Genomic DNA, 27,634 nt, shown 5'->3' on the forward strand with positions numbered 1-27,634 from the left:
ACTGGACTTGTTTTTCTACGAAAGTTTGAACTTTAAGAGTTTAAACAACAGAGAAAAGGGTTAAAATGTGTGAAGTGAGGAGTTTAATGGCCTTCTAACATCCATAATCCTACTTTGCAGATTTCACCTGTCGCAGGTTATCTTTAGAACGAAAAAACAAGGAACTACTGCAGTGTAATTTTACTGAAGGCGCTGAAAACGTGTATTACATCCTATTACTCTGAGGGAGAATAAGAATACACTGAAATGCTGTGCTGAGGATGTGGGACGGCATTTAAAGACCAACTGATTTGAAGGCGTTACAATAAAACTTGTTGCTGGTTTTGACTAATTGTTAATAAATGGGTACGGAACTAGCTAGATTAGAAATTTAGCAGCAAAGTTTCTTAGTTGTCAAGACAAACTCTTGAGTTTTGGTTAACAATTCATCTTCATCTACTTTCTAAAGCTGTATAAGTTTATGCTAGTCTTCCTTTTTTTTACATTTATTAGCCCTCATTAGGAAACTCAAAACCCATCTGACCTTAGGCTAAATTCCAGAGACATGACTGAAGTAAAAATGTTTACCATCTGCATTGTTGGCCCTGCTAAGCTGGTTTCCAGGTTAAACCTGCTTTTATTTGCAAACCCCGTGTATGTATAAATACCTGCAAACGTTTTTTGTATGTCATGCATCGTTTCTCAACTGCAAAGTATTTTCCTTTTTCTAAATCAAGTAGCCTAATGGACGTTTTCTAGCGCCGACCTCCACTGCAGATATCATCATCAAGGTTAATTTGTCTATAACTGAAAGTCCCAAATGACCCATTTTTACAGAATTAGCTGCAGTGACTCAACTAGGCTGAAATGTTGAAAGGAGGCCTTCCTAAATGTTATTCTCATCCTGAGCTGTGCTAATCTCCAATAATTGTTTGTTTGTGCTTATGCACAAGCAAACATGTTGATTTTGTTTTTTGGCTAAATTAGTTTATGTGAAGCCAAGCTGAGCGGCATCATGATAAGTTAATTATGCAGCTTTAAATGACTTCTGGTTGATTAGAAAGGTGAAGCTAGTTAAACATTGCACAAACACATTGTTCTGTTGTCAACTGCTTTTGTGTGCTTGTGCGTGCGTGTGTGTGTGCAGGCTTGAGTCTTTAAAGCAGGTCATTTGGGTGTGTAACTTTGTTCCCGCAGTGGCACCTGATCATAAACTGTCGCAACATTTTTGTCAGTTGGCTTCCTGTTTCCTCCTGAGCGCTCAAGGTGAACTGTGGGCGGGGCCACTTTGATCTAGCAGGTGAAGCGTTTGGAGTGATGTCATCGTGTGGCAGTTGGTTTCTGTACACGTTTTCCAGGATGTGGAACGCTGCTGTGTGTTTTTTTTTGTGTTGCTTTGCTGCTGGAAGGGGCCAGTGTGAATGACAAAGAGGACAAAACATGACAATGACACGGCTGTCTTTGTACTGTCAATACGAGCTGTAGCTTAAAACACGTGTTGCCTAAAACAATCAGACACTTTCCTGTATGGATTCAAACATTCAACAGAAATATTAAAAAAGGGATCATTAAAATAAAGAAAGTTTAAAGAAAGTTGAAAAGAACTGAATTAAAGTAGCTTAAAGATGTAAACCTTTGAATAAAATCTAATCAAATGCAGCTGAGAACAGGTGGATCTGTAACCTGTTCTTCAATAGACTGTTTCAGCTGATCTGAGGCTTTCTGGAAGTCTCTTCCAGATTTATGGAGCATAGAAGCTAAATGCAGCTTCTCCATGATTGGTTTGAATCTAGAAACTGACAAAAGACCAGAACCAGATGATCAGAAAGCCTGGTTCGTACTCTGGGCCAAGAGGTCATTTATGTAACTTTGGTGCTAAACCATTCAAAACTTCATAAACCAGAACCAGAGCGTTAAAGCTACGCACACGCTGGGCATGTGATGTTGGTTCTTGAACGCACGTTTCGCTTATGGTTTTCACACAGGTCTGTCGCTACCTGATGCTAGTGCCTGTACTCACAGTTGGAAGAGGCTCGATGCGACTTGTCAAAGAAGTGCAAACCTCTCAAATCTTTTCCTTTGCCAGCTCTATTCCGATACATCAAAGACTTGATGTCATAGACAGTAATTCTGGCTGGGCACAAACTGCAATTATTCATTTCTCCTCCATGATCAATTTTCACTTCAGCTTATAAATCAATGGTATCCATACGCTACTACCAAACCCGGGTCCCTGATTGGTCAAAGTTCAACCAGGTTTAACTTTCAACATGGGTTCAACGACCACGCTTTTAAAATGCAGAGCCCGAAAAATGGACCTTAAGACTTGCAGTTTGTAAACGTGAGAATTTTGAACTCAGAAGCCCGAAACACACATGCTTACATCGAGTTTTCGTTGAACACACGTTTCTGAGGCCGGTGTGAGCGCAGCATTAAGTCTACGCTTTGGTAAAGAGGCAGCCAGTGTAAAGACCTCAGAACTGGACTGATGTGGTCTACTGAGAACCTGAGCAGCAGAGTTCTGAATAAGCTGAAGTTTCTTGATCGATTCTGTTGTTAGTCCTGTAAAAACTGTTACAGTAGTCAAGTCGACTAAAGATGAACACATGATCTAGTTTTTCCAGGTCTTACTTGGACGTCAGATCTTATATCCCTGTAATATTTTTAAGATGATTGTCGGCAGGTTTTCTGTGACTGCCTAAACGTGTTTGTCAAAATTTAGGTCAGTGTCCATCACTGCAACCAAGATTCTGACCTGGTTGGTGGTTTTTAGATGAAGAGATTAAAGCACTTCAGCAACTTCCAGCAGTTTCTCTTAGGCCCAAAAGACAAAAACCTCAGTTTTATTTTTTTTTAACTGAAGTAACCTGCGGCACATTCAGTGTTAAATACCCTCAATGCATTTACCAAGAGCCTATGCAGAGCCTCTGGCTCCTTGTGCCATTGTAATACATGTCTGTGTGTCATCTGCGTAGCTATGGTAACTACTGTTGTTGTTCTTTATAACCTGGGCCAGATAAAAAGTTAAAATAGAAATGCCCCAGCCTTTGAAATTATTCAAAAAACGATGTTGGGATTATTAAGATCCAAATGTCATTAAAACTTGAATTCTGTTGTTTGGTTGCATTTTTTTAATAACTACTCTTGTTTTCTGTCTCTGCAGTGAGAACTCCAGGTGGAGGTGGGCTAAAAATGCCTCCCCCAGCCACAGGTTCTCCCGCCGTGGCCCCACCGGATGGCGGGTGGGGGTGGGCTGTGGTCTTGGCATCTTTCATCTCCATTGGCTTCTCATACGCCTTCCCCAAAGCAATCACAGTCTTCTTCAAAGAAATCCAGATCATCTTTGATGCCTCCTACAGTCAGATCGCATGGATTTCCTCCATCATGCTGGCAGTCATGTACGCTGCAGGTATCCAATTTCAGGTTGATTTTCCTTCTCACCTGTGTTCATACTTTAATTTAGGACTTGATGTTAGGCACCCTGTGTTGCTCCATCTGATATCTTTATTAAAACCACTAACAGACATTTTTCAGACTATAAAGTTATAAATAAAGTATTTTAAGCTCCTTAAAATTAGGCAGTCAGTGCTCGGATTGAGTTTTACCCAACTCTGGACCTAGGGGAACACTGTCCTGCATTTGTTTTCAATCCAACCCTGCTCAAACTCACCTGCCTTTGACGTCTGTCATTGTCAGCAGAGCCTGATGATGACCTGAATCAGGTGTGCATAAGCAGGCTAACATGGAAACCATGCAGGACAGTGTGGTCCAAGGACAAGCGTTGGGAAAAACTACATTAGATACTTTTGGATTCCATCCACAGGAAAATTCTGAAAAATACCAAATGACTTTAATGTAGAAAACAAATGTGACAGATATGAACAAGACATGAAGATCATCTCATGTCATTTGAGTCCGAGTTTAATGAAGAAAGGGGTGTAGATGTTTACTTTATGACTTTTTTTAATTTTCCCAGTGGGACACTTACATGGCACCAGGAGACATTGGAACAATGTAAAACTGTATCATGAGGCCCCCACTAAAGCAGTAGCAGACTCAATGAGGCCTTTTGACAGCAGGGATCAATCTGAAACCTTTTTAAATTTACGTGTGTGTTTCCACACTCTACTGGCATGTGGTATTGATTATGTGAGCAGAGGATGTTGTGATCCTGTTATTTAATGCAGTGAGGAGAGGTTGAGCTGCTTTCGGTTGTTTAACCCCCCAATTCAACCTCCTATTGTCTTTTAACATTTCCAATGTTTTACATAAGGGTCATCTGATTTAAATGTGCTCAAACAAATTTAGAGTAGGATTAGTAAGATTTTTGCAATTTTAAGTGTCAAGAACACTATCGAAAAAATATTTTTGGGCCAAACAATTGTCTAATATCTTTCAATAATAACCTCAGCGTTTATTCAAAAAGTTACTTGAACGGCGCGGTTCTTAAGAAAGACCAGCGGTTGCTAGAAACCAATTTTTATTTGGGTGTGATGGTGACAGGTAAACAGGGTCCATTTGGCATTGAAATATGGTACGCTACGTCAAGCTGTGTGGTGTCAAATAGTAGGTAGGTACTATTGGCATTAACAGAAGCAATACCAGATAAACATTTCAGTATTTGATTAAAGCAATCAGTGTAGCAGTACAGTATTATTAAAGCAGTGTATGGTAGAGTAGGGAAAAATGGCCATTGGTCATCGGAGATTGTCGTTTATTACACACCGACGCTTCATGTCTACTTTACTATGTCAGTACTTATGCAAAAGCATATCTTGGAGATGCAATAGCCTTAATAATCGTCCCAGCGAGCTTTGCTCTTGGCATTCTATAGTATTTACATGAACAGTAAAGATACACTGTCTTTTAGTCTCTTTTGTTCTATCATTGTCTCTGACTTGCATTACTGAACTCCTCAGGTAAAGCCCAGACATGCTAGAATGGTCGGAGATCACAATGTCTTTGAGACGGACTTGGTCCATAAATCGACCTGCAGTCGATGTTCCTTCCAAATCCAGGTGTTTGTAAAATTACAGGTAGACTTGAAAGACATCATACAAAATCTGAGACAATAATATTTACTCTAATAAAAAGCCTGGTTAGAATGTCCATCAAGCTAGAACTACACTTTAGCTAAAAAGTTCTGCTGTCAGTTGGCTTTTCTTTAACTTAATAAACATTTTAATGTGTTTTGACAGATCTTTAGCTTTACAATGCTCTTGTTTCCTGCTGTGGCTTCTGCGCAGCAGCCCTACATGGCTGCCATCTGTCCTCAGTGCAATCCTCCTCTTACCATGTATGTTCTTTTCACCATCTGCGCTGGTTCACACCAAGCTGGGAGAGCTGAGGGCTGAGCGAACAGCCTTCGACCGTCAATAAAGCCTTAATAGGTCGAGATGAGAGACTTGAAGATGGAGGTCATTTTGGAGGTGTTGCTGACGAGTTTTTCCTCGGATGGCACAATTTCCAGACTAAATATCCCGTCTGGGTTGGACTAATGCAGGGCTCCAGACTGCGACCAATTGGTCGCATTTTGCGACCAAAATTTGAGAGTGTGCGAATAAATTTTACATCCAGTCTAGGGCTGAAACGATTCCTCGAGTTACTCGAATTACTCGATTACAAAAATTCCTCGAGGCAAAAACTCTGCCTCGAAGCCTCGTCAAATTCCTATGACGCGCACTATACGCGCGGCGCAGGGATTTGATTGTGTCACACGGACCGTTTATTCACACGGACCTTTTGAATTTAGTTGGCGCGATGGCGGAGAATAGATCTATAAATAAACGGCAGAAATTGTCTAAAGTGTGGGATCATTACACACTTAATAAAGAAGAGAACAAGGTGCAGTGTCTCTACTGCAAAATACAGCTGGCATACACAACAGCACATCTTCCATGATTCAGCATCTGAACAGAAGACGTCTGCGCGACCGCTGGAACCCCGACGCCTTAGGCGCGGGACCCGCGCGTGCCACCGGCAGCGAGCGAGTGGCGGTGTCAGCCGCTCCGCGCCCCCCTCCACGGCGACCAGCGCGGGCCGCCTCGGCGGGCGGCGAGAGCCCGTAGCTGCGGTATTCAGGCGACCGGGCCTGCTTTGAACACTTTTCAAAGTAAACGCTTCGGACCCCGCGGGACACTCAGCTAAGAGCATCGAGGGGGCGCCGAGAGGCAGGGGCTGGGACAGGTGGTAGCTCGCCTTTCGGCGGACTGCGAGGCTTCTTTAAGCATTGCAAAAATAACAAAAGCATTATTTTCACACGAAATATAAACAATGATAATGATCAAATATGTTTTTCTGATTCTTTTATTTTTAATGGCCTTCCATTTTGGTGTTGTGCCACCCTTTCAAAGTCTTCTGTCCCCCCCCCCCCCCCATACAAAATGTTCTAGCTCCGCTATTTCTCAAGACCAACTTAAAAACACCAAAGTAACATTTGCATCAGAGCGGATCTTTAAAATCAAATGCTTGTTCATTTTACAACCACATCATTTTTGTTATGCAAGATTTGTTTTGGTTGTTCAAAAACACACACAAATCGTTTCAACCGATTACTCGATTAATCGATCGATTAAGTGCCAGATTAATCGATTACAAAAAGAATCGATAGCTGCAGCCCTAATCCAGTCGCACATGTGCTACCAGTAAATTTGCCTGACCCACCCTCCGTATTTTTTTATACATTAAACGTGGAAGGGGCACGTCAATGATCAATGATATAATCAATGAGACGTAAGCGCACACGCACGCAGGCAGACACACACACTCGCGCACATACTCATGAAACGCGAGCACACACTCGCGTGATGCCCGTCTGTGAGGCGGCCACTGCGTGTGAGAAGAATAGGGAAAGCCACTGTGAGTGGCTAAAATGCTTGGAGGGGGCGGGGCCTAGAGATAATCGAGTGCGCGTAAACATCTGTGGGAAGGAAACGGAGAAAAATATCATCACAACCTGATATGTGCGTCTGAGCTATGAGGAAGCGAACTATTGATAAGTTCTTCCGACCTGCGGCTAGTGTACCAGGGCCAGAGTGTACAGCAGGGGTCTCAAACTTGCGGCCCGCAGGCTATTTGCGGCCCCCAAGATGATATTTTGCGGTCCCTGCCTTAATATGAAGGTTTAATGTTACTGCAGCCCGCCAGTTTGTATGAATGACACTTTTTCATTGTCGTGCGCGGAGCTGACAAAGCAACCAATCACAGTGGGGTAAATGACTCTTGGGGGCGTGACAATGACAGGGCTTGAAAGCAGGAAACCTGACAGCCCCCTCCCTCCCCGGACCACATCAAAGAGTTCCTTACTTTCCTTTAGAACGTATTTATTCGCACGTAATTTTCTAAATACATGCAGTCCGTGCTGAACTTTTCTCTGGGCCGCACAGACCCGGAGGAAGGTTTAGGTTTTGGTTACGGTTACGGCGGCGCATCAAACGGTTTATGCACGGCCGTTACGGCAGCTCACCGCTCCCGCGGGAGTCGGGTCAGCTGAGGAGAATAAATGTCCCACACCTACATGCGTGACAGCTAACGGGGCTTGAACTTTAAACATGTGCGAACAACAACAATATTAGTTTTAGACACACTGAAAATACGTGTGGAAAATGCAACGATAGACGTGTTTGACATGAACCAGCACCTCGCCTGGATCGTTAGGGACACCAGGCGGGGGGGGGGCTGTGAGATGAAGGCGAATCTGCAGCAAGACTGGAGGGGAACAGGAAATTGGAATTGTCCTTAACATTCAATTTAGTTTTAATATTCTTCTCCCCCTTAGTATGATCTGTGTTATTATATATTTTATCATTATTTTAATGTTTTGTGATGTATGTAGCCTTTTTTAATGAATTGGTATTTTAAATTATTTTAATTAATCACTCCACTACAAAAACCATCAGGACACATGTCCCATAATGCATTGTTTTGTAGTCTCTAGTTTCCAGCTGTGTCCGGGTAGGTTTGCCCCTTGCTCCCACCCCTTTCTCGCGATATTTTTGTGATGATTGACAGTTGATGTTGGAGCAAAAACAAAAATATATGTCTCACACCAGGTGATCTGCGCAGCGTTAAGTTCACCTGGGTGATCTCAAACACGCTTATTGTGCATCTTGGCTGCACCTATTTGGTGTCACAAAGATAAATTTCCATCCGTTTTCTTTACTTATTTGTACTGTCATGACAGCGATGGTGCTGTCAGTTTACCTTCTTGTTGCATCTTCAAAAGTGAAGAATAAAATGTGACACTGAATTTGAAACAGCACATTGTAATTTTTGCATCTATTATTAAAGTATTTATTAGTAATACAGTGGAAATTAGTAGATTTGGTTTGCATGTTGATTTATGGTATGCGCCCCTAAATTTTCTGGTTGTGCCCCTAAAATTTTCAGTTAGTGCTTCTACTGAAAAAAGTTAGTCTGGAGCCCTGTAATGTGACAGGTGGACCAAAAAGATGAATTAAAGTCGCAAATGGCGTTGTATGTTCCACAGGTGCTACCCCCCCCAATCCTCGCTGCCCCCCCCCTGACCAAGCCTCACTAGCGAGCTCTCCCCTTTTGCCCCCGCCACCCTGGTCATAGCTGCACACGAGATTCATGATAAAATTATGAAAGAAATAATATTTTCAAAGCGGCGGCCTTTCTGTTGATTTCAGATGGTGGCCCAGAATGTTCACAACACAACACTTAAGATTTAGCAACACAACACAGAATAACACTACAATTCGTCACAACCCTAAAAACATTAAGTCAAAACACGAAACAATTAACTCAAAGCACAAACCAATTAACTCACAACACGAAACAATTAACTCACAACACGAAACAATTAACTCACAACACGAAACAATTAACTCACAACAGGAAACAATTAACTCACAACACGAAACAATTAACACACAAGACGAAACAATTAACTCACAACACCAAACAATTAACTCACAACACCAAACAATTAACTCACAACACCAAACAATTAACTCACAACACCAAACAATTAACTCACAACACCAAACAATTAACTCACAACACCAAACAATTAACTCACAACACGAAACAATTAACTCACAACACGAAACAATTAACTCACAACACGAAACAATTAACTCACAACACGAAACAATTAACTCACAACACAAAACAATTAACTTACAACACAAAACAATTAACTCACAACACGAAATAATTAACTCACAACACGAAAGAATTAACTCACAACACGAAACAATTAACTCACAACACGAAACAATTAACTCACAACACCAAACAATTAACTCACAACACCAAACAATTAACTCACAACACCAAACAATTAACTCACAACACGAAAAAATTAACTCACAACACCAAACAATTACCTCACAACACGAAACAATGAACTCACAACACAAAACAATTAACTCACAACACGAAACAATTAACTCACAACACCAAACAATTAACTCACAACACCAAACAATTAACTCACAACACAAAACAATTAACTCACAACACCAAACAATTAACTCACAACACGAAACAATTGACTCACAACACCAAACAATTAACTCACAACACCAAATAATTAACTCACAACAGGAAACAATTAACTCACAACAGGAAACAATTAACTTACAACACAAAACAATGAACTCACAACAGGAAACAATTAACTCACAACAGGAAACAATTAACTCACAACACGAAACAATTAACTCACAACACGAAATAATTAACTCACAACACGAAATAATTAACTCACAACACGAAACAATTAACTCACAACACCAAACAATTAACTCACAACACCAAACAATTAACTCACAACACCAAACAATTAACTCACAACACGAAACAATTGACTCACAACACCAAACAATTAACTCCTAACACCAAACAATTAACTCACAACACCAAACAATTAACTCACAACACGAAACAATTAACTCACAACACGAAACAATTAACTCACAACACAAAACAATTAACTCACAAAACGTAACAATGAACTCACAACACGAAACAATTAACTCACAACACGAAACAATTAACTCACAACAGGAAACAATTAACTTACTACACAAAACAATTAACTCACAACACGAAACAATTAACTCACAACACGAAACAGTTAACTCACAACAGGAAACAATTAACTCACAACACGAAACAATTAACTCACAACACGAAACAATTAACTCACAACACGAAATAATTAACTCACAACACGAAACAATTAACTCACAACACGAAACAATTAACTCACAACACGAAACAATTAACTCACAACACCAAACAATTGACTCACAACACGAAACAATTGACTCACAACACGAAACAATTAACTCACAACACCAAACAATTAACTCACAAAACCAAACAATTAACTCACAACACCAAACAATTAACTCACAACACCAAACAATTAACTCACAACACGAAACAATTAACTCACAACACAAAACAATTAACTCACAAAACGTAACAATTAACTCACAACACGAAACAATTAACTCAACACAAATATCTCAGTTTTGCTTTGAGTAGAGGTGTTGTGTGTTATTGTGTTGTGAGTTAATTTTTTTAGTGTTGTTATGAATTGTATCGTGTTATTTTGTGTTGTGAAATCTAAAGCGTTGCGACCCTCCTGGGCCACCGTATCATTGCGCGATACTTAAATTTCCACATTGCCCAGCCGTAGTTCCGAATGACGTATATGACTTAAATCTTCACTGTCACGTTCTTTCTAAAGACAGATGCCGTCATCATGCATTCACGGAGTCAGAATGCAAAGTTAGCGAGCGAGCGGCTCTTGTTACTCGCCCACTCATATTGATTGCACCCATCAGCTATTCATTAAACAGCTGCTCTCCTGTTGTGTCTCTTACACGGATGATTCCATCACTCTGAATGTTTAACACCTGTCTAATTCCCCACAGCCATTTATGTGGGCTGTTTACACGTCTCCATCATTACGCCGGGGCTGTGTGGTAATGAGCCAACGCCAGCAGACCAGACAAAGTAATAAAGCAATTGATCCAAGTGATTGAAAAGACCTTCCACTTATTACCACTGCCACATGCTAACCCTGTTTCTACAACCTATAGACCTTCTTTTATGAGGTAAACATGCCAATGCAGCTTGTTTTAAGTGTGCTGCTGCCCATTTCTCAACTGAAGTTTGTTTTCTTCAGACTGAAATAGACACATTTAAGTACCAACCCTTAGGAGGTGTTATTTATTCTTTTTTACTTTTGTGTTTTTGGTCTGGCGAGTAATAAAACTGTATTGATCTGCCAAAAAACTAACTTGATCATGCCTGAAATGCTACGTTTTCCGCCTTTGAGTGAGATAGCTGTCACGCCCCTCCTCAGTGCAGCAGGCATGGCGTTGTGTTGATGTGTTTAAGCTGCAGGTCGAGTGTCTTCTGGATCAAAGTGACTGATCCACAGAGATGCAGGCTGACCTTGAGCGGGTTATAATCACTGTTAGTCATGTAGACCCCTCCCCCCCTGAAAAAAGCTAAGCGCTTTGTAACAATGCGGGTTTCAATCAGTGACTGTAAATTAGAACTGGAATGAGTGACTCCTCCCCCTGGACTTCCAAACAGGAAGTACCTGCTGGTTATAAGAAGCCAAAATCCTATAGACTTCTATAAAGAAATAAACGATCATTCTATTGGTCAGTCTGATACATTTTTTTAACCATATATCTTCCAATATATGCACAATGGCCCAGTGGTTAGCGCTCTAGCCTCACAGCAAGATGGCCCCTGGTTCAAGTCCCGGCTGGGGGAACTGAACTAGAACATCAAAGGGGGACCTTTCTGTGTGGAGTTTGCATGTTCTCCCCATGCATGGATGGGTTCTCTCTGGGGTCTCCGGCTTCCTCCCACCGTCCAAAAACATTCTTCATAGGTTCATTGGTCAACTTAAATTGTCCCTAGGTGTGAGTGTGAGAATGTGTTGGTGTGTGATTGCGGACACACTACCCTGCGACAGACTGGCGACCCGTCCAGGGTGTCCCCGGGATAGGCTCCAGCAACCCCGTGACCCCGAAAGGAAGTAAACAGTAGAAGATGAATAAATGATTCACCTTCCAATAGTAGCCTCTGTGTTACTTCCAGATATTTAGCAGTGGTTTATTAGAGACAGGCATCTATCTATTGGTGTCTCACTAAAACCTCACCTTTCTCAGTCGAGGTCTTTGTTTCCAATAAATGGAATGCCAGGATTTCATGACGTGTAGCTGCTCAGTCACCAGCAGCCAAACCAAAAACCCGTCCGTTTGTGGAGCAGCTCTTTGCTTTCCCGTCTGGTCGTTCTTTAACCGTGATGGAAGGCTGGAGTCCCAACATTTCAGGCTTTATAATGTTAAAAGACAACTATAATTGCCTTCCCTTTTTTGGCGTATTATATTTAGCTCTGGGTCTCGTGGCTGTATAATGGGCTGGAGGATGATGTAAAGTCCAGGCGCACGGGCTTCTTCATCTTGATTTGGGTCCCGCTGAGTCCCCTGAGAGTAACTGCCGTGGATGCAAATGAAGGGAACTTTGCTCAAGGTCAAAAAATAAAAGTTATGCAGAGAAAAGGAAGTGTCATGTCTTCTCCTCTTCCTCTGCTGTAGCCTTTAACCAGAAATATGATGTGAAAAGAGAGGAAATAAAACCTTTATTACTCTATGATGCCCTCTCTTTTCTGAATTCAGCTTAATTATGTCAGAATGTAAAGGTTCCTATTAACTTTAACTGGAAAAAATAAGTAGAAAATACTCTTCTCTGCCCTTTTTCATTTTATTTTAACAACAAAACAGTATTTTATCCACAAAAACATACAATTTCTTAATGTTTTGAATCACAATTCAGCGTTCACAGTATTGATTTTATTTTCTTCTATTGATCTAAGTTGGTAAGACTGTATATTGTGTTTTTTTTTAAATTAAAGATAAAATATTGTAGAATATCAAAATTTTAGTTAGAGCAGTTGTCACAAAATGGCAAAAATGTTTTAGATTTGTTGGAAAATTCCAACAATTATCCTGACCTTTATTGCAGTTAAATATTATTAGACCCATATGCCGCTTAATATCATAGATCGTTGAGAATGTAGTGTATTCATTAATAACATTGTTTTAACCGTTTTTGACTGTATTGCCTAATATTTACATTAAATGTTTGTCTTTTTTAATTCATAAGACACATTTGGCCTTATATCTTGTAAAATTTGCATCATACAGTTGCATAACTTAAAAAAAAATGTTTTTACATATTTTATAAAATTCTTAGGTTTTAGCAAAAGTAAATTACATTAAAAAAAGGCAAGTTCTGCCTCTAAAAACACAACATATTTTGTGTCACTTTCTTATCACCAGCATATACTTGGACCATTTAATATTGTCTTACAATATCAGAAAATGATTTATCTTCACAAAAAATATTTAAAATCAAGTTAAAGTAAAACCTTCAGGATTTTGTTATTTATTACTCAGCATTTTCTACTGCCACCTTCTCTGTAAAAACAGAAGCTATATGAATTCTAAAATAGCTTTTCTTCAGTTTAATTGACAATATTTCTCATTTATATTCATCAACTTTGTAGAATATAAATAGGCTCCATAACCCATTTTTTCTTCCCACACTCTTCAACCAGCATGCAAATAACTGCTAGAAACATTTAACCCTTGTGCTATCCAATGGGGTCCAGATGACCCCCCACCCTTCCATTGAGGTGTTCTCCCTACCATGACAAAGGTGGATAAAGGTGGAAAGATTTCATGTAATCCATGGACACCAGTGAAGATCACAAATCATTGAAGAAAAAAGGTTCAGAGCACTGTCTAGTGGGTCTAGATGACCCAACTCCCAACGTTAAAGTGCCTAGGAAAGCACCAGGGTTACATATGGACACAATCTTTTTGTTTATCTCTTTTATTGTTTTCCATGATACATTTCACTTTTTAATGCTTTTTAATGCTTTTATTTCTCCTGAAACTTAGATTCCTTTTATTTATATCGATGATAAAATATTTAGTTTACTATCTACATGAGGTGTGAATGTTTTTCAATCTGAACTCACCAGACATTGCTTTAGTCTTTACCAAACCGTGTCTTTGGTTTCCCTTTGGAGATAGCACAAGTGTTATTTCATGACTTGGAGGTAAAACCTTAAAACAGCAAACTGTAGCTTTCCTGAAACCTGCAACCGTTGTGGTTTGTTTTCTGATCCCTGCAGGTCCCATCAGCAGCATATTGGTGAACACGTATGGCTGCAGGCCCATCGTCATGATGGGGGGCTGTCTCTGCGCCGTCGGCATGATCTCGGCGTCCTTTTGCACAAACGTCCTGCAGTTGTACATGTGCATCGGCGTTATCGGTGGTAAGTCCATCAGAGGCCACGTCATTCCACCTTAAGTAGATGGGATGAGTCATCTTGGCACGAGTTAAAACTGAGGCAGGAGTCAAAAAAACAAGCTGACTTCTACATTAACTCTGCTTACTACAGTTTCAGATTCTTGTTGATTTCTTGTACCGTCTAATATCCTAATAAATCAATAAAGTCTTACTCCGATCATTTGTTGATCTATTTTGGCGTTTTAAGACCAAAACCAAAAAACTTGGACGTAGTTCCTGCAGAGCAGCAGGAGTTCATTAGAAATTGTGGGCGTGGCAGTTGGCGGAGAGCGACCCCTCTTTACCCTCCCCAATGCTGAGAGCTCTCTGTTTACCTGCCAGACACCAGCTCCAGGAGAAAAAACGAAGGCGTGCATAGATCTAGTTGTCTACCATTGAATGCATCAGAATGGGGCGGAGCAGGGTGCTTATGGCCCCGCCCAGCGTCATTTCTACGTCACAAATAGGATCTTTTTCAAACAGCATTTATTTTTGTCTGCCTCTGATTCTCAACAATTTGATGACAGAAATACTCAGATCATTCAGAGAAATGCCACAAGGACGTGTTAAAACACCAAAGACACCGTTTTCAGCAAAGTGAGTCTTTAAATTCCTCCGGAGTTCCAGGTTGAATTAGCTTCTGTAGCAAACAACTTGCAGATGAAAGACTCTGATCGTTTTCTCCGACTGTTTAAGTGGGATTATGATTACCAGCAGCCTGCAATTCTCCAGAGGAACATTGGACCAATTCCCCTCTAACTCAACGTAATTGGAAGTCTTCTATTTAAATATAATCTTTGGAGTCAGAGTCACCAACTGTAATAAACCGCTTCATTTACTTCATAAAGCTCAGTAAATGAACTACAGAGGAAATTACCTTCCCAGTGCTTTTATTTTGAATGAGTTTGTATTAATGTCACTACCAATAATTAATGTGCTGCTTTAACTTTCTTTTAACTTTTAAATGTTTCCATGTTGCAGGACTTGGACTGGCCTTTAACCTGCAGCCAGCACTGACTATGATAGGCAGATATTTCTTCAAGAAGCGCCCCATTGCCAATGGGTTGGCCATGGCGGGCAGCCCAGTGTTCCTGAGCACTCTGGCGCCTCTCAACCAGTACCTCTTCAATCGCTTTGGGTGGAGAGGCAGCTTCCTCATCCTGGGCGGCCTCCTGCTCAACTGCTGTGTGGCCGGTTCCCTCATGAGACCGTTGGGGCCGCCCCCCGGCAAGGCCAAGAAGGACGAGGCGTTGACGCCCATTGCAACCACGACGAAAGAAAAGCGCAGCTTATGGAAAACCGTCAACAAATACCTGGATCTGACGCTCTTCAAACATCGCGGCTTCCTCATTTACCTGTCAGGCAACGTCATCATGTTTCTTGGTTTCTTCGCTCCCATCGTCTTCCTTACTGCCTACGCCAAGGACATGGGCGTAGACGAGTACTCTGCTGCCTTTCTGCTCTCAATTTTAGCTTTTGTAGACATGTTTGCTAGACCGTCCATGGGGCTACTGGCTAACTCACGATGGGTCCGACCCAGAATCCAGTACTTTTTTAGCTTTGCAGTTCTGTACAATGGTGTGTGCCACATCCTCTGCCCACTGGTTGAAAGCTACACTGGCTTGGTGGTGTATTCAGTATTCTTTGGCTTTGCTTTTGGCATGGTCAGCTCGGTATTGTTTGAGACCCTGATGGACCTGGTTGGAGCGCAGAGGTTCTCCAGTGCTGTTGGACTTACCACCATTGTGGAGTGCTGCCCAGTTCTCATTGGTCCTCCATTAGCAGGTACTGTCCTCTCTTGTTATTTTTCTATGGTTGAATTGGTTTATGATCACTAGAAAAGACAAATTAAGTCAAGTTTTATATTTTTAGGCTAAAGTATATCTAGAAGCTGCTAAACCTTGGCGGCGCCTTAAAACCAGGACACTCTTTGACAGACTGTAACTCTTCAGCCGCTGACGCGATCAACGCAAATCTGCTGATTCTGATGTGGAGAAAAACAAACACATCAGAGCTGAAGGCCTCTTGTGTTGGACAGATTTTACTGATACAACAGGGGTGTATAGATTTTCAGACACACAAGGTGTATATTTGTATAAACCCTTTTTGCAATTGAGGTTAAACTTTATTTATATTAATTATGTTTATAAACATTTCTTGTTGGACCCGACAAATAAAAAAAGAAGAGAGAAAGAGGTAATGGGATAAAATGGGGGATAAAGAAGAAAGGGATAACGGCTTTGAACTACTCAAACTGGATGATTTTGTCAAAAGCACTTTCCTACTGGAAATGTATTGCATTTCAACACACGGCTGCTTTCCTCCATCAGATCTTTATGAAAACAAAACCAAGATATTTATAAGTATCAGTATACATCAGAGTAATTTTACCAAAATAAAACAGAACATTACTTTGAGGTACAAAAGGCTTTCTCAAATTAATTGTTTTTGTTTTATCATCATTGATAGTGAGTCTCCATTTATTACACCAGTAATTCATTGTATTTAACATTCCATGTAATTTTATTTCCTCGTCAGTTATTAAAACAATATCATCAGCATAAAGTAATATGCTCAAGTTCCAATTATTATTATAAATACCTCAGTTAGTTTTCTTAATTTCTTGAGCTAAATCATTGACATAGATAACAAAAAGAGTTGGTGAAAGAACATCTCATCAACATCATTGTTTAACTCCAAATGGTGTAGGAAACCAGCCTGTTTTCAGGTCATTCACCTGTACACAGGCTATTAGAGCCTTGTACAGAGCTTTAATTGCTTTATAAAACTTACCATTAATACCATACATGAGTAATTTATATTCCAGAAGATCTCTATTTATCCAGTCAATTGCTTTTTTTTTTAAATCCACAAAACAAATAAATGTACTTTTGTCACCACCGAGGACAAAACCTAAATATGGTCAATACACGCTCTATTTTTCCTGAATCCATTCTGCTCCTCTACAAGGACTTGGTTTGTTTCTGGATATTCAGATAACCGGTTATTTAGAAGACTGGAGAACACCTTCTACACCGCACTCAGAGTAATGCCTCTATCATTCAGAGGGACTCTTGGGTCTGCTTTAGGTGATTTGATTTGAATAGAAGCAGAATTCCCCCAGCCTTCTGCCCCCTCTCCACACCCAGAGCGTTCAAGATAAGACTTGAAAATAAATGAACAAAAATCTAAATAAAGGAAAAATTGTTTCAAAAATCATAAAAGCTGAACCCTAAACTGAGGAACCTTAATGCTTATGGTAAAAAGAGGCCTTTAATAGTTTAACTGAATTTTTGTCTTTGATTGAAAATCTCTGCTGAACTTTTCTGTCTTTCAGGGAAGTTGGTGGATGTAACCAAAAACTACAAATACATGTACTTCTGCTGCGGCGCCATCGTCATTCTGGCCAGCATTTGGCTCTTCATCGGAAACTTCATCAACTACAGACTGTTGGAGCGCGAGCGCAAACACGCAGAGATGTACAAACGGACTGAGACGGACGATCCGGACCGGGCTCAGGAGGAGAAAGAGGCCGACCATGAAGCTCAGGCCTCCGTGGAACTGGTCGACAAAAGCCAGAAAGACGATCAACCTATGCAGCGGGAGACCAACATCTAAACTCAACTGCCAAAAATACTTTGAGGGAAGCTGTGAGACGCATTTGCCAGCGAGCCATAGCTGCAAAATTGACTTCCATTTAGCGACGACATCCTGATGGTTGTGGACCACAAACCTACTGTAGATTCTTTGCTGCCACAGACTCACTCTGGGGATCAGTTCTCCAGGCATTCCCTTCACCCCAGGTAGAAACACCTTATTTCACTAACAGAATAATTAAGAAACGACAACGTCTCTGTTGAACAGGATGTAATATTTGATCAGATCGAGCTTTGCTGAAAGGCAGTTTTCCTCGTAGACTTGAACATTTATTTTCAGAGACCACCACTAGAAATCCCAGTGACTAAGACAGAGACCCTCCACGAGGAGTCCTGTTGGTTTCATTTCATCCGATTGTTGTTGACCCCTGTTTTCTGGTGCCATGTTCAGCTCCGGCTGAGTTTACGACTCTCCCACGATTCCAGATGAAAGCAGCTCGGTCAACATCAAAGACGTTTTGGTATTCCGTTATTGGTATTTGGTATTCCTTGAAAAAAAAGCAGTTTTCTATTGTGTTTATTGACCAAACACCAACTCCATTCCGGTTGGAATTCTTCCAATTCTGATCAAAAATACTTAAAAACAAGACGAGCTCCAACATAAACAAAGTAAGGCAGGTCAGACGGCCATCGACTTGGCAGAACTGTTACCAAAAACGCACGGTCCCTCGTTTGTCACGGGAGTTACGCTCTAAAGATAACTCACAATTGGCAAAATCCGTGAAGTAGTCAGTAGCCGTCTTGGTTAAACACTTAAAGTGCAGACCTTTGTAGGAAGATAAGGGGGGGTGCACGGTGATGTTGCGGTTAGCACATCACGGAGTGGAGTTTCCATGTTCTCCTTGTGCATGCGTGGGCACTCAGTCCAAAAACATGCCTCATAGGTTCATGGATGATTCTGAAGTGTCTAGATGTGCGTTTGGGATTGCATGGCCCTGCAACAGACTGGCAACCTGTTCAGGGTGTCCGCCGCCGCTCTCACCCAACCGTGGGATGGGCTCCAGCAACCCTGTGACCCCAAACAGGATTCAGCGTGTTCTGAAGAGGAATGAACTGACTTAAAGATCTGCTCACGATTTGTTCATATCAGTTAAGCTCAGCATATTCTAGACAGAAGTGACAATAGTCTACACCCAATCAGGATGCAGAACACAATGATGCACTCTAAAAAAAGGTTAGCAAATTAGCATTTAGAGGTTTTGGAATTCTGAGACTGTGATACAGCGAGGGATCTAAGTGAATTCTCTGTATTTTGTTGAAGACCTTCAGCCTGTGGACCATAGTCTCAGGAGTGAAAGCTGTGCAGCAAATGAGACTTTCACTCCACATCTGACGTATTTAGTAGCCTGTTTGGCCACAGTGAGGTGAAAGAAACCCAAAGCTGCTTTGGTGTGTCTCTGTTCTGATCTAGTATCACAATTGAAAGGTATTACTCTTCAGTTTGAGTCGTCTTCAGCGGACATACAGTATGCTTGGTGGAACACCTCGTCTCTCTAATTCTGTTTTCGTTAAAGGGAAACGGTTGTTATGGTTATCGCTGTAAAACTGTCAAATACTATTCCTCATGAACACCAAAAATATGTACAGAAAATACGTAAAACATGTATTAACATGGTATAAAACATGGCTTATGCTCTTTTCTACGTGACGTCCGTTAGGATAGGTTACTCTCAACACCCTAAAAAAACAACATTTTATTTATTTTTTGGTAAATTATTAAAAAAAAAGTTAAGTTGCCAAAACAAACCCATAGAGGACGGGGACAAATGCTTCATAAAAGCCATAAAGCTCTGTGTTCTCTTGATGATTCAGGTTTTATTTTCTACACATATCAGACATTTTTAAATACTAAGATAAATCTCCTAACGTCTTGTGAAATCCCGACCCTCACGGCCCGTTATCAGCCTGAAACCTCAGGGTCACACGTTCACACCCCCCCCGTACAGATGTGTTCACAGCCGGGGATGCTGGTTCCCCGCTGCCTGCCTCAACCCTCGCCCAACGCGGCGCAGCAAAACCCCGCCCCGACTTTCAGATCAGCCCATAAAACCTCTCCACCTCCATATCCTCACACTATTATACAGTATGACAGAAAAATGGCTGCACTTCACATCCAACATTGTTATAAAACTGCTGCAATTCAGAGAATTTAATTACGGTTGAATGTAATTTCCTCTGTGGGCCTTAATAAGGTATTAATGACCAAAATCCATCGGGATAATAGGGTTTTTCTACATGCAGAGCCCGGGAGCAATATGTGTACTTTCATGTTTGAATGCAAATATACAGGGACGTGTATTTTGAAGTCCATTCTACGATCCATTGCCTTAAAATGCAATGCCGTGTCACGAGAGCAGGGGGAATGTGGAGATAATACCTGATTGTGTTCTTTCAAAATGATCAAGCTTTGGGTTAAATGTGAACCACTTTCTGTTATTTGATTTGTTTGGAATATAAACTTTTAAAACTTGTGAGAAATCTGTAGAATCTGCTTCCTTTGTGACATTTCTGCACTTGAAGCTTTGGGTTGTCCTGTAAAGCAGTGGTCCTCAACTCCTCGGGCCTCCAACCGATACTTGTACTGTCCTTTGGTACCCAGACCCAGAGAAAACACGACATCCCTTACATCATTTACGTTTAATTTATTATCCGATTCTGTAGGAAGTTTTGTTCTGTTAAACTACAGGATTCTTTCCTCATCATCCGTCAATGACTCCATCTAGACCCAAGTCAAGTCAGAAAGGAATTGCTACCCACTTAACCCTTTAGCTCCAGTGTTGACGTTCTTTGAACTATCAGAAGTATTTAACCATTTACGCAATTACTGTAACTCCAATGGATCATAAAGCGGAGAAAAGCAGCTTTGGGCTGGTATGAAACGCTTTACAGTGTTTACGCAATCAGCGCAAACTGATTCTGACGCAGAGAACAGCATATTAGCTTTACGTTAGCCGTGTTGCTAACATGTGCGTACAAAGCTGTCTTACGTTCATTGTTTAAATGGTCTAATAGTTGCGGTGGTTAAAAAAGTGTCTTACTTGGTTGTTGCCAGCGACATCTTCGGCGTTGAAGGGTTAAAGCTGCTGCTCCGACCACTAAATCGAAAAGCTTTAAGCTAGCTAAGTGAACACAAACCTGCTCTGCGTAGTGTGTGAGAATTTAAATGTTACCAGTTTGCTAAGTCAAAAACACAGCAGATTATTACAATTAGAAATGGACAGTTCAAAAAATCTGTCTGTTGTATTAATTTATTGTAAATGAAAAGTCATACAAAACGGAAGTTAGCGTCCGATGTTTAGCTTCCATGACGCAAAAGGGTAAGTCGCTTTAGAATTTCCTGTTGGACTATTCTAATAGTACAAATAGATTTTCTCATAACTTTTTCCTCAAAAGTCAAGGAAAATTGGAAAACAAACAAACCAATACCTTCAAGCCAGTTGGCAAACATACCGTCTGACATGAACCCCTTGATGTCTGAATTCATTTCCAGCAATGAAAAAAACAAAATGGGCAGAATTTTGGAGCTGAAATGGTTCACGGATATTTGTGTCAATCGACATCAAGGAGTTGAACCGATCCTTAAAACGGTTGGGGACCACTGCAGTAAACGATCGTCTATATGGGCTGAACGTTGTAAAAGCAAATCCAGTTTTCATGGATTGTAGAACAAATTGGTTATTTATAAAAAAGTGTGTAAAAGAAATTCTTTTGTTAAACTCCAGTTGCTCTGATGAAGTCTACACGCAGTTTTATCTCCTTCATTTTAACCCATCAGAATGTGAATATTCCATACAGTATGCATACCGTTGTTCATCAAAAAGCTGTCTGTAATGCTCAACGTTCTTTCCGTGTGTTAAGTACTGAAACATGTATTGTTTTTAAAGGTCAACCACACAGTTTGAACTGTCATTTGTTTCAAAGCCGCCACGAACGAAGAAACTGTGTTTTTAGCCACAAATGTATGCAGGATCATGAAGTGTTGTGTAAAGTAACGCACATCGATGTGTTGTTTAGAGCCACTTCTTTAAATCCATTTGTAAATGAGTATATGAATGAAGGAGAAAGAAGATTGTAGTCTGAATTGTAACGGCGGTTTCTCGGCAGTCTTAGCCATCTGTAAAACGCACTTTGTTCATCATCGTTGAATCCCACACAAATGAAAGGCTACTTCTATCTTTGGGAGGAGCTAAAGCTAACCATACATTATGGCAGACATGAATGGTGTTGAGAGAGAAGGCTGGACTTTTTTATCTTGAAGAGCTCTACAAAAGTGTCAGCAAAGAGCTTGTCCTGCATGTTGGTTTTGGACTCCTCCCACTGATTACGTCATCAACCTGTCATTGGTTGATGCAGCGTGACTTTTCTGCCAGAGTTTAGGCATGGACTGAAATGAATAGATTTGACTCTTTAACATTTGCGCTGCACATCAAAGTTTTTGTCTCCGTGTCAGAATGTATAACGCTCTTCGCTAATAATTAGCCACTGCTAAAAATTCGCACGAGCATCTAAAGCACAAATGATGTTTGGTGCGAACGCAGCTCAACGGTTGTGGTTTCTGTGACTGAGAGCAAGCGGCTTTATTCTTTATTTATTCCACTCCAATTGGTTTGCAGATGCAGAAAGTCAAAGGAGGATAATCTTCAGAGGAGAACGCCAAAGACTTTGACGTTGTCCTTCCTCCTGTCTGTGCGTGTTGAGGGTTTTACCAACAAAAGAAACCTTTATTTATCCATCCAGTAAAATGAATGAAAAACATGCTAATTCACGCACGCAGAGATGGTTTTGTGACATTGTAGACGTCACAAGCGTGAAAAAGATGTAGATATGCATCTATGACATATATATGGAGTAGATATTTCACTGCTGTTTTAACATAGATGAAAAAGAATCCCACGTTCATTTCTAATTGAAATCCTTCATGCACTAACAGACTGTAGCTGCTTGTCATTGTGTGTACAATCCTGTTAAAGTTCACTGATGACCAAAACTAGTATAGATTGCATAGATTTAAAATCCTATGAAATGCTATTTTTATTTTAAGATTATTTTTCCAAATATAGATCAATATTTGTTCAGCTGAATGTGCTGATGAGAAGAGACCCCATTTGAATAAACTGTCTAGTTTGTTGTGAAAATGACTTTTTTTTCACATTGAAACACGATTTTGAGTTAAAAAAAAGTGAATTAAAAAAGAAACAATATGCAAATGTTCACCAGAAGCAACAGCTGGAAGAGCATCACTTCCTGTTTCTGTTGGTGGTGGCGGCGGCGGCGGCGGCGGCTGCTTGTGTTGCTACTGGCGGGCTGTAGGACTGTTCACCTGTGTCTAACGGCACAGACGTGTTTGTAACGTTGCTTTCTGCAATCCCAGAAGTCTTTGCAGTTTTTTACTTTTCATAAATAACGTCCAGGAAGGCCAAACTTCACCGTGCTCCAAAATCATATGAATAACTCCGAACACCGAATGTGATTGACACATCGGCTACTTGGACATCCGTCCGGTCTGCAGATGGAGGTGTGACGTCGTCCACAGAAATGCCTTACCTCCAGCTCTCGCAAAATGCTTCCTGATGCGGGCGCCGTTGCCGTTGATGCGACGACTCAGACCAACCGCCGTTGACTTGTTTCAACATGGCGGCGCCCGTACCAGGACGTGATGGTGCGAGAAGGGAGGGGCTGAGCCGTCCGTGGTTGTGGTCTCACAGGGAGCTCCGTCCACACGTCTCCCTCCAGTAGCAGCCCTGCAGTGGGCCGTCCCGCCGGGCCAACTTCACCCCTTTTTTGCCACATTGTTGTCAGTCTTTCACTACCTCTGCAACCGGCACGCCACGGCCAGGAAAAAAACCACACTGGTACGAAGAACTGACCGTATGTTTTGTATTTTTGTCTTCGAGTTGTGATCTTAAACTAACTGAATAAAGTAACAGCCTATTGAAACACTGACGGTCCATGGTCTTCACTACTCCCACACTCACGCCACATTCTGCAGTGATGTCACCACAACTGGTCGTATTTTTGATGGAAAATGGCGCCGGACAGGACTGTTACAGCCCATGGCAACCATAGGATTTTTTGCATATCTAAGCGGGACGTTTCATGTAGCAACACTTTCATGTCGCTTGAGGTGATGAAATTTCAGCGTTCTCCTTGTGTTCGGTTCAGAGACGATTGGATGAAGCGTGACAAAGGATTAGTTACTAAAATTAACTTTAATGGTTGGGGTCCTTTTTTAAGGCAGATAAAGACGATAGAGAATATATCCGGTAGCACAGCAAAAAAGAATGAAAAGTATTTACTGCAAATATTCAGTTATAATAGGACAGAAATACTTAAAAAAGTCATTTTTATGTTTTTTTTAAATGGAGAATTTCACGTCATAGAAAGTTGCCTTTAAAAAATCTTTTGCCCTGAGGGTTTTTATAGTCTTGTGTGTAGATAAAAAGCCTCTTGGAGTAAAATTTCAGTCACTTATAGGACATTTGTCTTCCAGTAAAGTAGTTCTTGGTATAAAATGTAACCCTTGTGCTATCCTAGGCACTTTAACATTGGGAGTTGGGTCATCTAGACCCACTAGACAGTGCTCTGAACCTTTTTTCTTCAATGATTTGTGATCTTCACTGGTGTCCATGGATTACATGAAATCTTTCCACCTTTATCCACCTTTGTCATGGTAGGGAGAACACCTCAATGGAAGGGGGGGGTCATCTAAGATAGCACAAGGGTTAAAGAATGGAACCCTCAGGAATTTCGTTTGAATGATTAAATAACTGGAGTTTATAAAGTTGCTTCGTCCTTCGGAACTGACTCGCTTCTGCCACCTGCTGGCATGTTGCTTGATGCGCTTACAGGGCTGACATCTGAGAGATCTTTTTCTTTTAAAGTTCCCCTTTTTCACGTTGTTTTTTAGTTTATACATGTTTGAACACCTGACACATTCAAAAAAAAATGCAAAAAAAACAAAACAACCCAAAAATTAGGAATGTAAAAAAAAAAAAAAGGAAAACTTGTGTTTTTGTGCTAAACAGCTGACCATCTACAGTTTGGCAGCTGAAATGTTTCCAGTTTCTGTTCTGCAAAATTATTCTATCTAGAAAAAAAAAGCAATTTCTGCATTTCTGAAGCCCCCCCCCGCGCACTTTTTTTAGTTCCCATTGCAAACGCTCAGCAGAAGAAAAACGGAACAGGAAACAAACACTTCCTGTTAAGGGATTGTTCATGCATTTAAGACCCATTCTGATAAAAATGGTGTTTTTGTTTCTTTTACATGTTCTTGTATCCTTTTTGTGAGGATTGAGGACATTTATAAAGAAAATTGAACTCAAAATAGCATTTCTGAGTATTATGTCTTTGTTCAAACTGCCACTTACTACGTTTGGATCCGTGAACGTCTTTGTATTCCTCGTCTGAGCGGGAATCTGGATCCAAACTGGATCGCTCTGATATTGCTCACCATTTTGGTTACACCGCTAATGTTAGCTTAAGGGCTGTAAGCTAGCAGGAGAGTGTGTAAACAGAGAACTCTCAGTAACAGGGAAGGGAAGGGGGGCGGGGTTGCTTGAAAAGAAAACCTTAAAAAGATGAGAGATTGCTCAATCTTGACTTATCTAGATTGCAAAGAGAAGCCTGATTCGTTTCTGGAAACTGCATGTTCAGCAACAATAAGCAATAATTTAACGTCGTTCTTTGAGTTTCACCTCAAATGCAGTTTTGAGTGAATTGCAGTTTTCCTGATGTTAAGAAAGGTTTTGGACCCCCAGCCGGTAAAAGCAGGCGGTCCCGGTGACACAAGCTGCCAAAAAGCAGCAGGACTGAATATGACTGTGGACCCTGTGTGTGTGTGTGTGTGTGGTGGGGGGGGGTTAACCGTGTTCGCGCCAACAACGCAGCTCTTCCTGCTGGTGACTATAGGAGAACCTGTTATGGATTCTGCCTGCCGTTTGTTTCCATTTGCTGCCACCACCCCCCCCCCCCCCCAACACTCTCATTGGTATGCTGGGCTGGAGACCCTCAGGCGGGGTTTGGGGCTAGATTTTAATGGGGCGGTGTGTGTGACCAGGCTGGGAGGCTACAGTGAGCCTCTGATCGGCAGGGGAGGGGCCTCTGAAGAAGCTGACCTTCAAAACCAGCATCAAACAAAAATTCTCTGTTAAGCCGCAGACTTTCAGGCTGGTTGCCTTTGAGTGCAGCGGCTTGGCAATTAGCGGACACGCCGGCGTAGAGGAACGTCACCGACAACCATGAGGGAGCAGGTTAAATGCTGAAGGGCGGTAAGTGACCCCGAGCAGATGATCCGTTTGATTTTTTTATTTTTACTGAGCCAGTAGTTGCATTACATCCACCTCGGTCAAATATCCTTATTCTCTCCTCGCTCTGTTTCCCTTGAATTGTTCATATGATCAGAGCGTTTCTCCTGGGCTTCACACTGGAAGTTTGGGACTTTCTGCTGCTGCCTTCACTGTAAATGTGCTGGAAACTTGTGCAGTAACTCAAAGTTGGTAAAAGCCTGTATAAATGATGAAATAATTCAGATAAATGCACTATTGTGACACATGTTTGTGTTTGCACTGTAGAAAAATAGTTTGAAAGTGAGAATATGCTCAAAATAAAAGACCTGAGACACCAGGAGAAAGAGAAAATTTAAAATGACAAAACAAAAATCAGAAAAATCTAATCAAAAAAAACAACTTTTGTGTTTTTTGAGCTTTTAAGTTTATTATAATGTTCATTATTAAAAAACAGTCTCAAATTATAAATACATATTTTAATCCATGAACACATCTCTGAGAATTCCTCTAAAAACACTGGCCCCTCCCAATCCACGAAAAAGGGGTCCTCACATTGTGATGTCACAAAGTGAGGACCGGCCTGACTAGTAGACATGAAGAAATTAGACAATCAGTGTGTTTGTGTGGACATCCTGTGGGCGTGTCACGTGCACACCTCGTGCGTGCAGCAGCATTTGCGTGTCTTCAGCAGGGGGATGGCACTCACACCGTACTGATAGCCAGAGCGCGGTGTAGGGGCTCCATACTATGTCTTAAGTGAGTGTAACTTACCATATCCTTACTTCTAGCCCTTGGGCTGTCTTGTGGGGTCCAGATGTGCTAACCAAGGCACGTTAACGTTGGGAGTGGGGTCATCTGGACCCCACCAGATAGCACAAGGGCTAGATACACCTAGGACACCCACAACAATGGTACGTTCCATTTTTCCTGAGGTGGCTGCATGAGCCTAAAAGACACACCTGCTCAACCATCCTGTACAACCCAAACCCCACAGAATGGTACGGGTCACCCGCTGGACGGGGGCCTGTGACAAATGCATTAGTAACAGGGCTGAGGTTTTAGTGTAAATTTGCCTGTAGCTTATGTTGTTCACACTGAACAAGCAGGGAGGGGCTTCTTCTTTTTGTCCCCCACCTACAATTGGAAGAGGCTGATGCGAAACGTCAAAGTGGTTCGAACCTCATCAATGTTGTTCCAGGCTTTTTCTCTCTCACCTCTATTATATCAAATCAAATCAAATCAAACTTTATTTATAAAGTAGCTCTTCTCATGCATCGCGTAGCTCGAAGCGCTTTAACATTAACCCTTGTGCTATCTTAGATGACCCCCCCCCTTCCATTGAGGTGTTCTCCC

General features: G+C 41.2%; 1 protein-coding gene across 2 annotated transcripts in view; it reads left to right on the forward strand.

Moving 5' to 3' along the window:
• slc16a7 (solute carrier family 16 member 7) overlaps window positions 1-23,938 on the forward strand; it is a 38,741-nt gene extending 14,803 nt beyond the window's left edge. The window contains exons 2-5 of one of the 2 annotated variants that reach the window (XM_004082850.4): window positions 3,143-3,388; window positions 14,183-14,326; window positions 15,322-16,125; window positions 17,678-17,958. In XM_004082850.4, coding sequence (XP_004082898.1) covers window positions 3,172-3,388; window positions 14,183-14,326; window positions 15,322-16,125; window positions 17,678-17,958 — 1,446 coding nt within the window. In that variant the 5' untranslated portion in view covers window positions 3,143-3,171. Of the gene's footprint in view, window positions 1-3,142; window positions 3,389-14,182; window positions 14,327-15,321; window positions 16,126-17,677 lie in introns of those variants that run through there. The other variant, XM_023952300.1, reaches the window with a different exon arrangement.
• Window positions 23,939-27,634: the final 3,696 nt, after the last annotated feature.

Source organism: Oryzias latipes, chromosome 23 (assembly GCF_002234675.1).
Source record: "Oryzias latipes chromosome 23, ASM223467v1".
Classification (NCBI taxonomy): Eukaryota; Metazoa; Chordata; class Actinopteri; order Beloniformes; family Adrianichthyidae; genus Oryzias; species Oryzias latipes.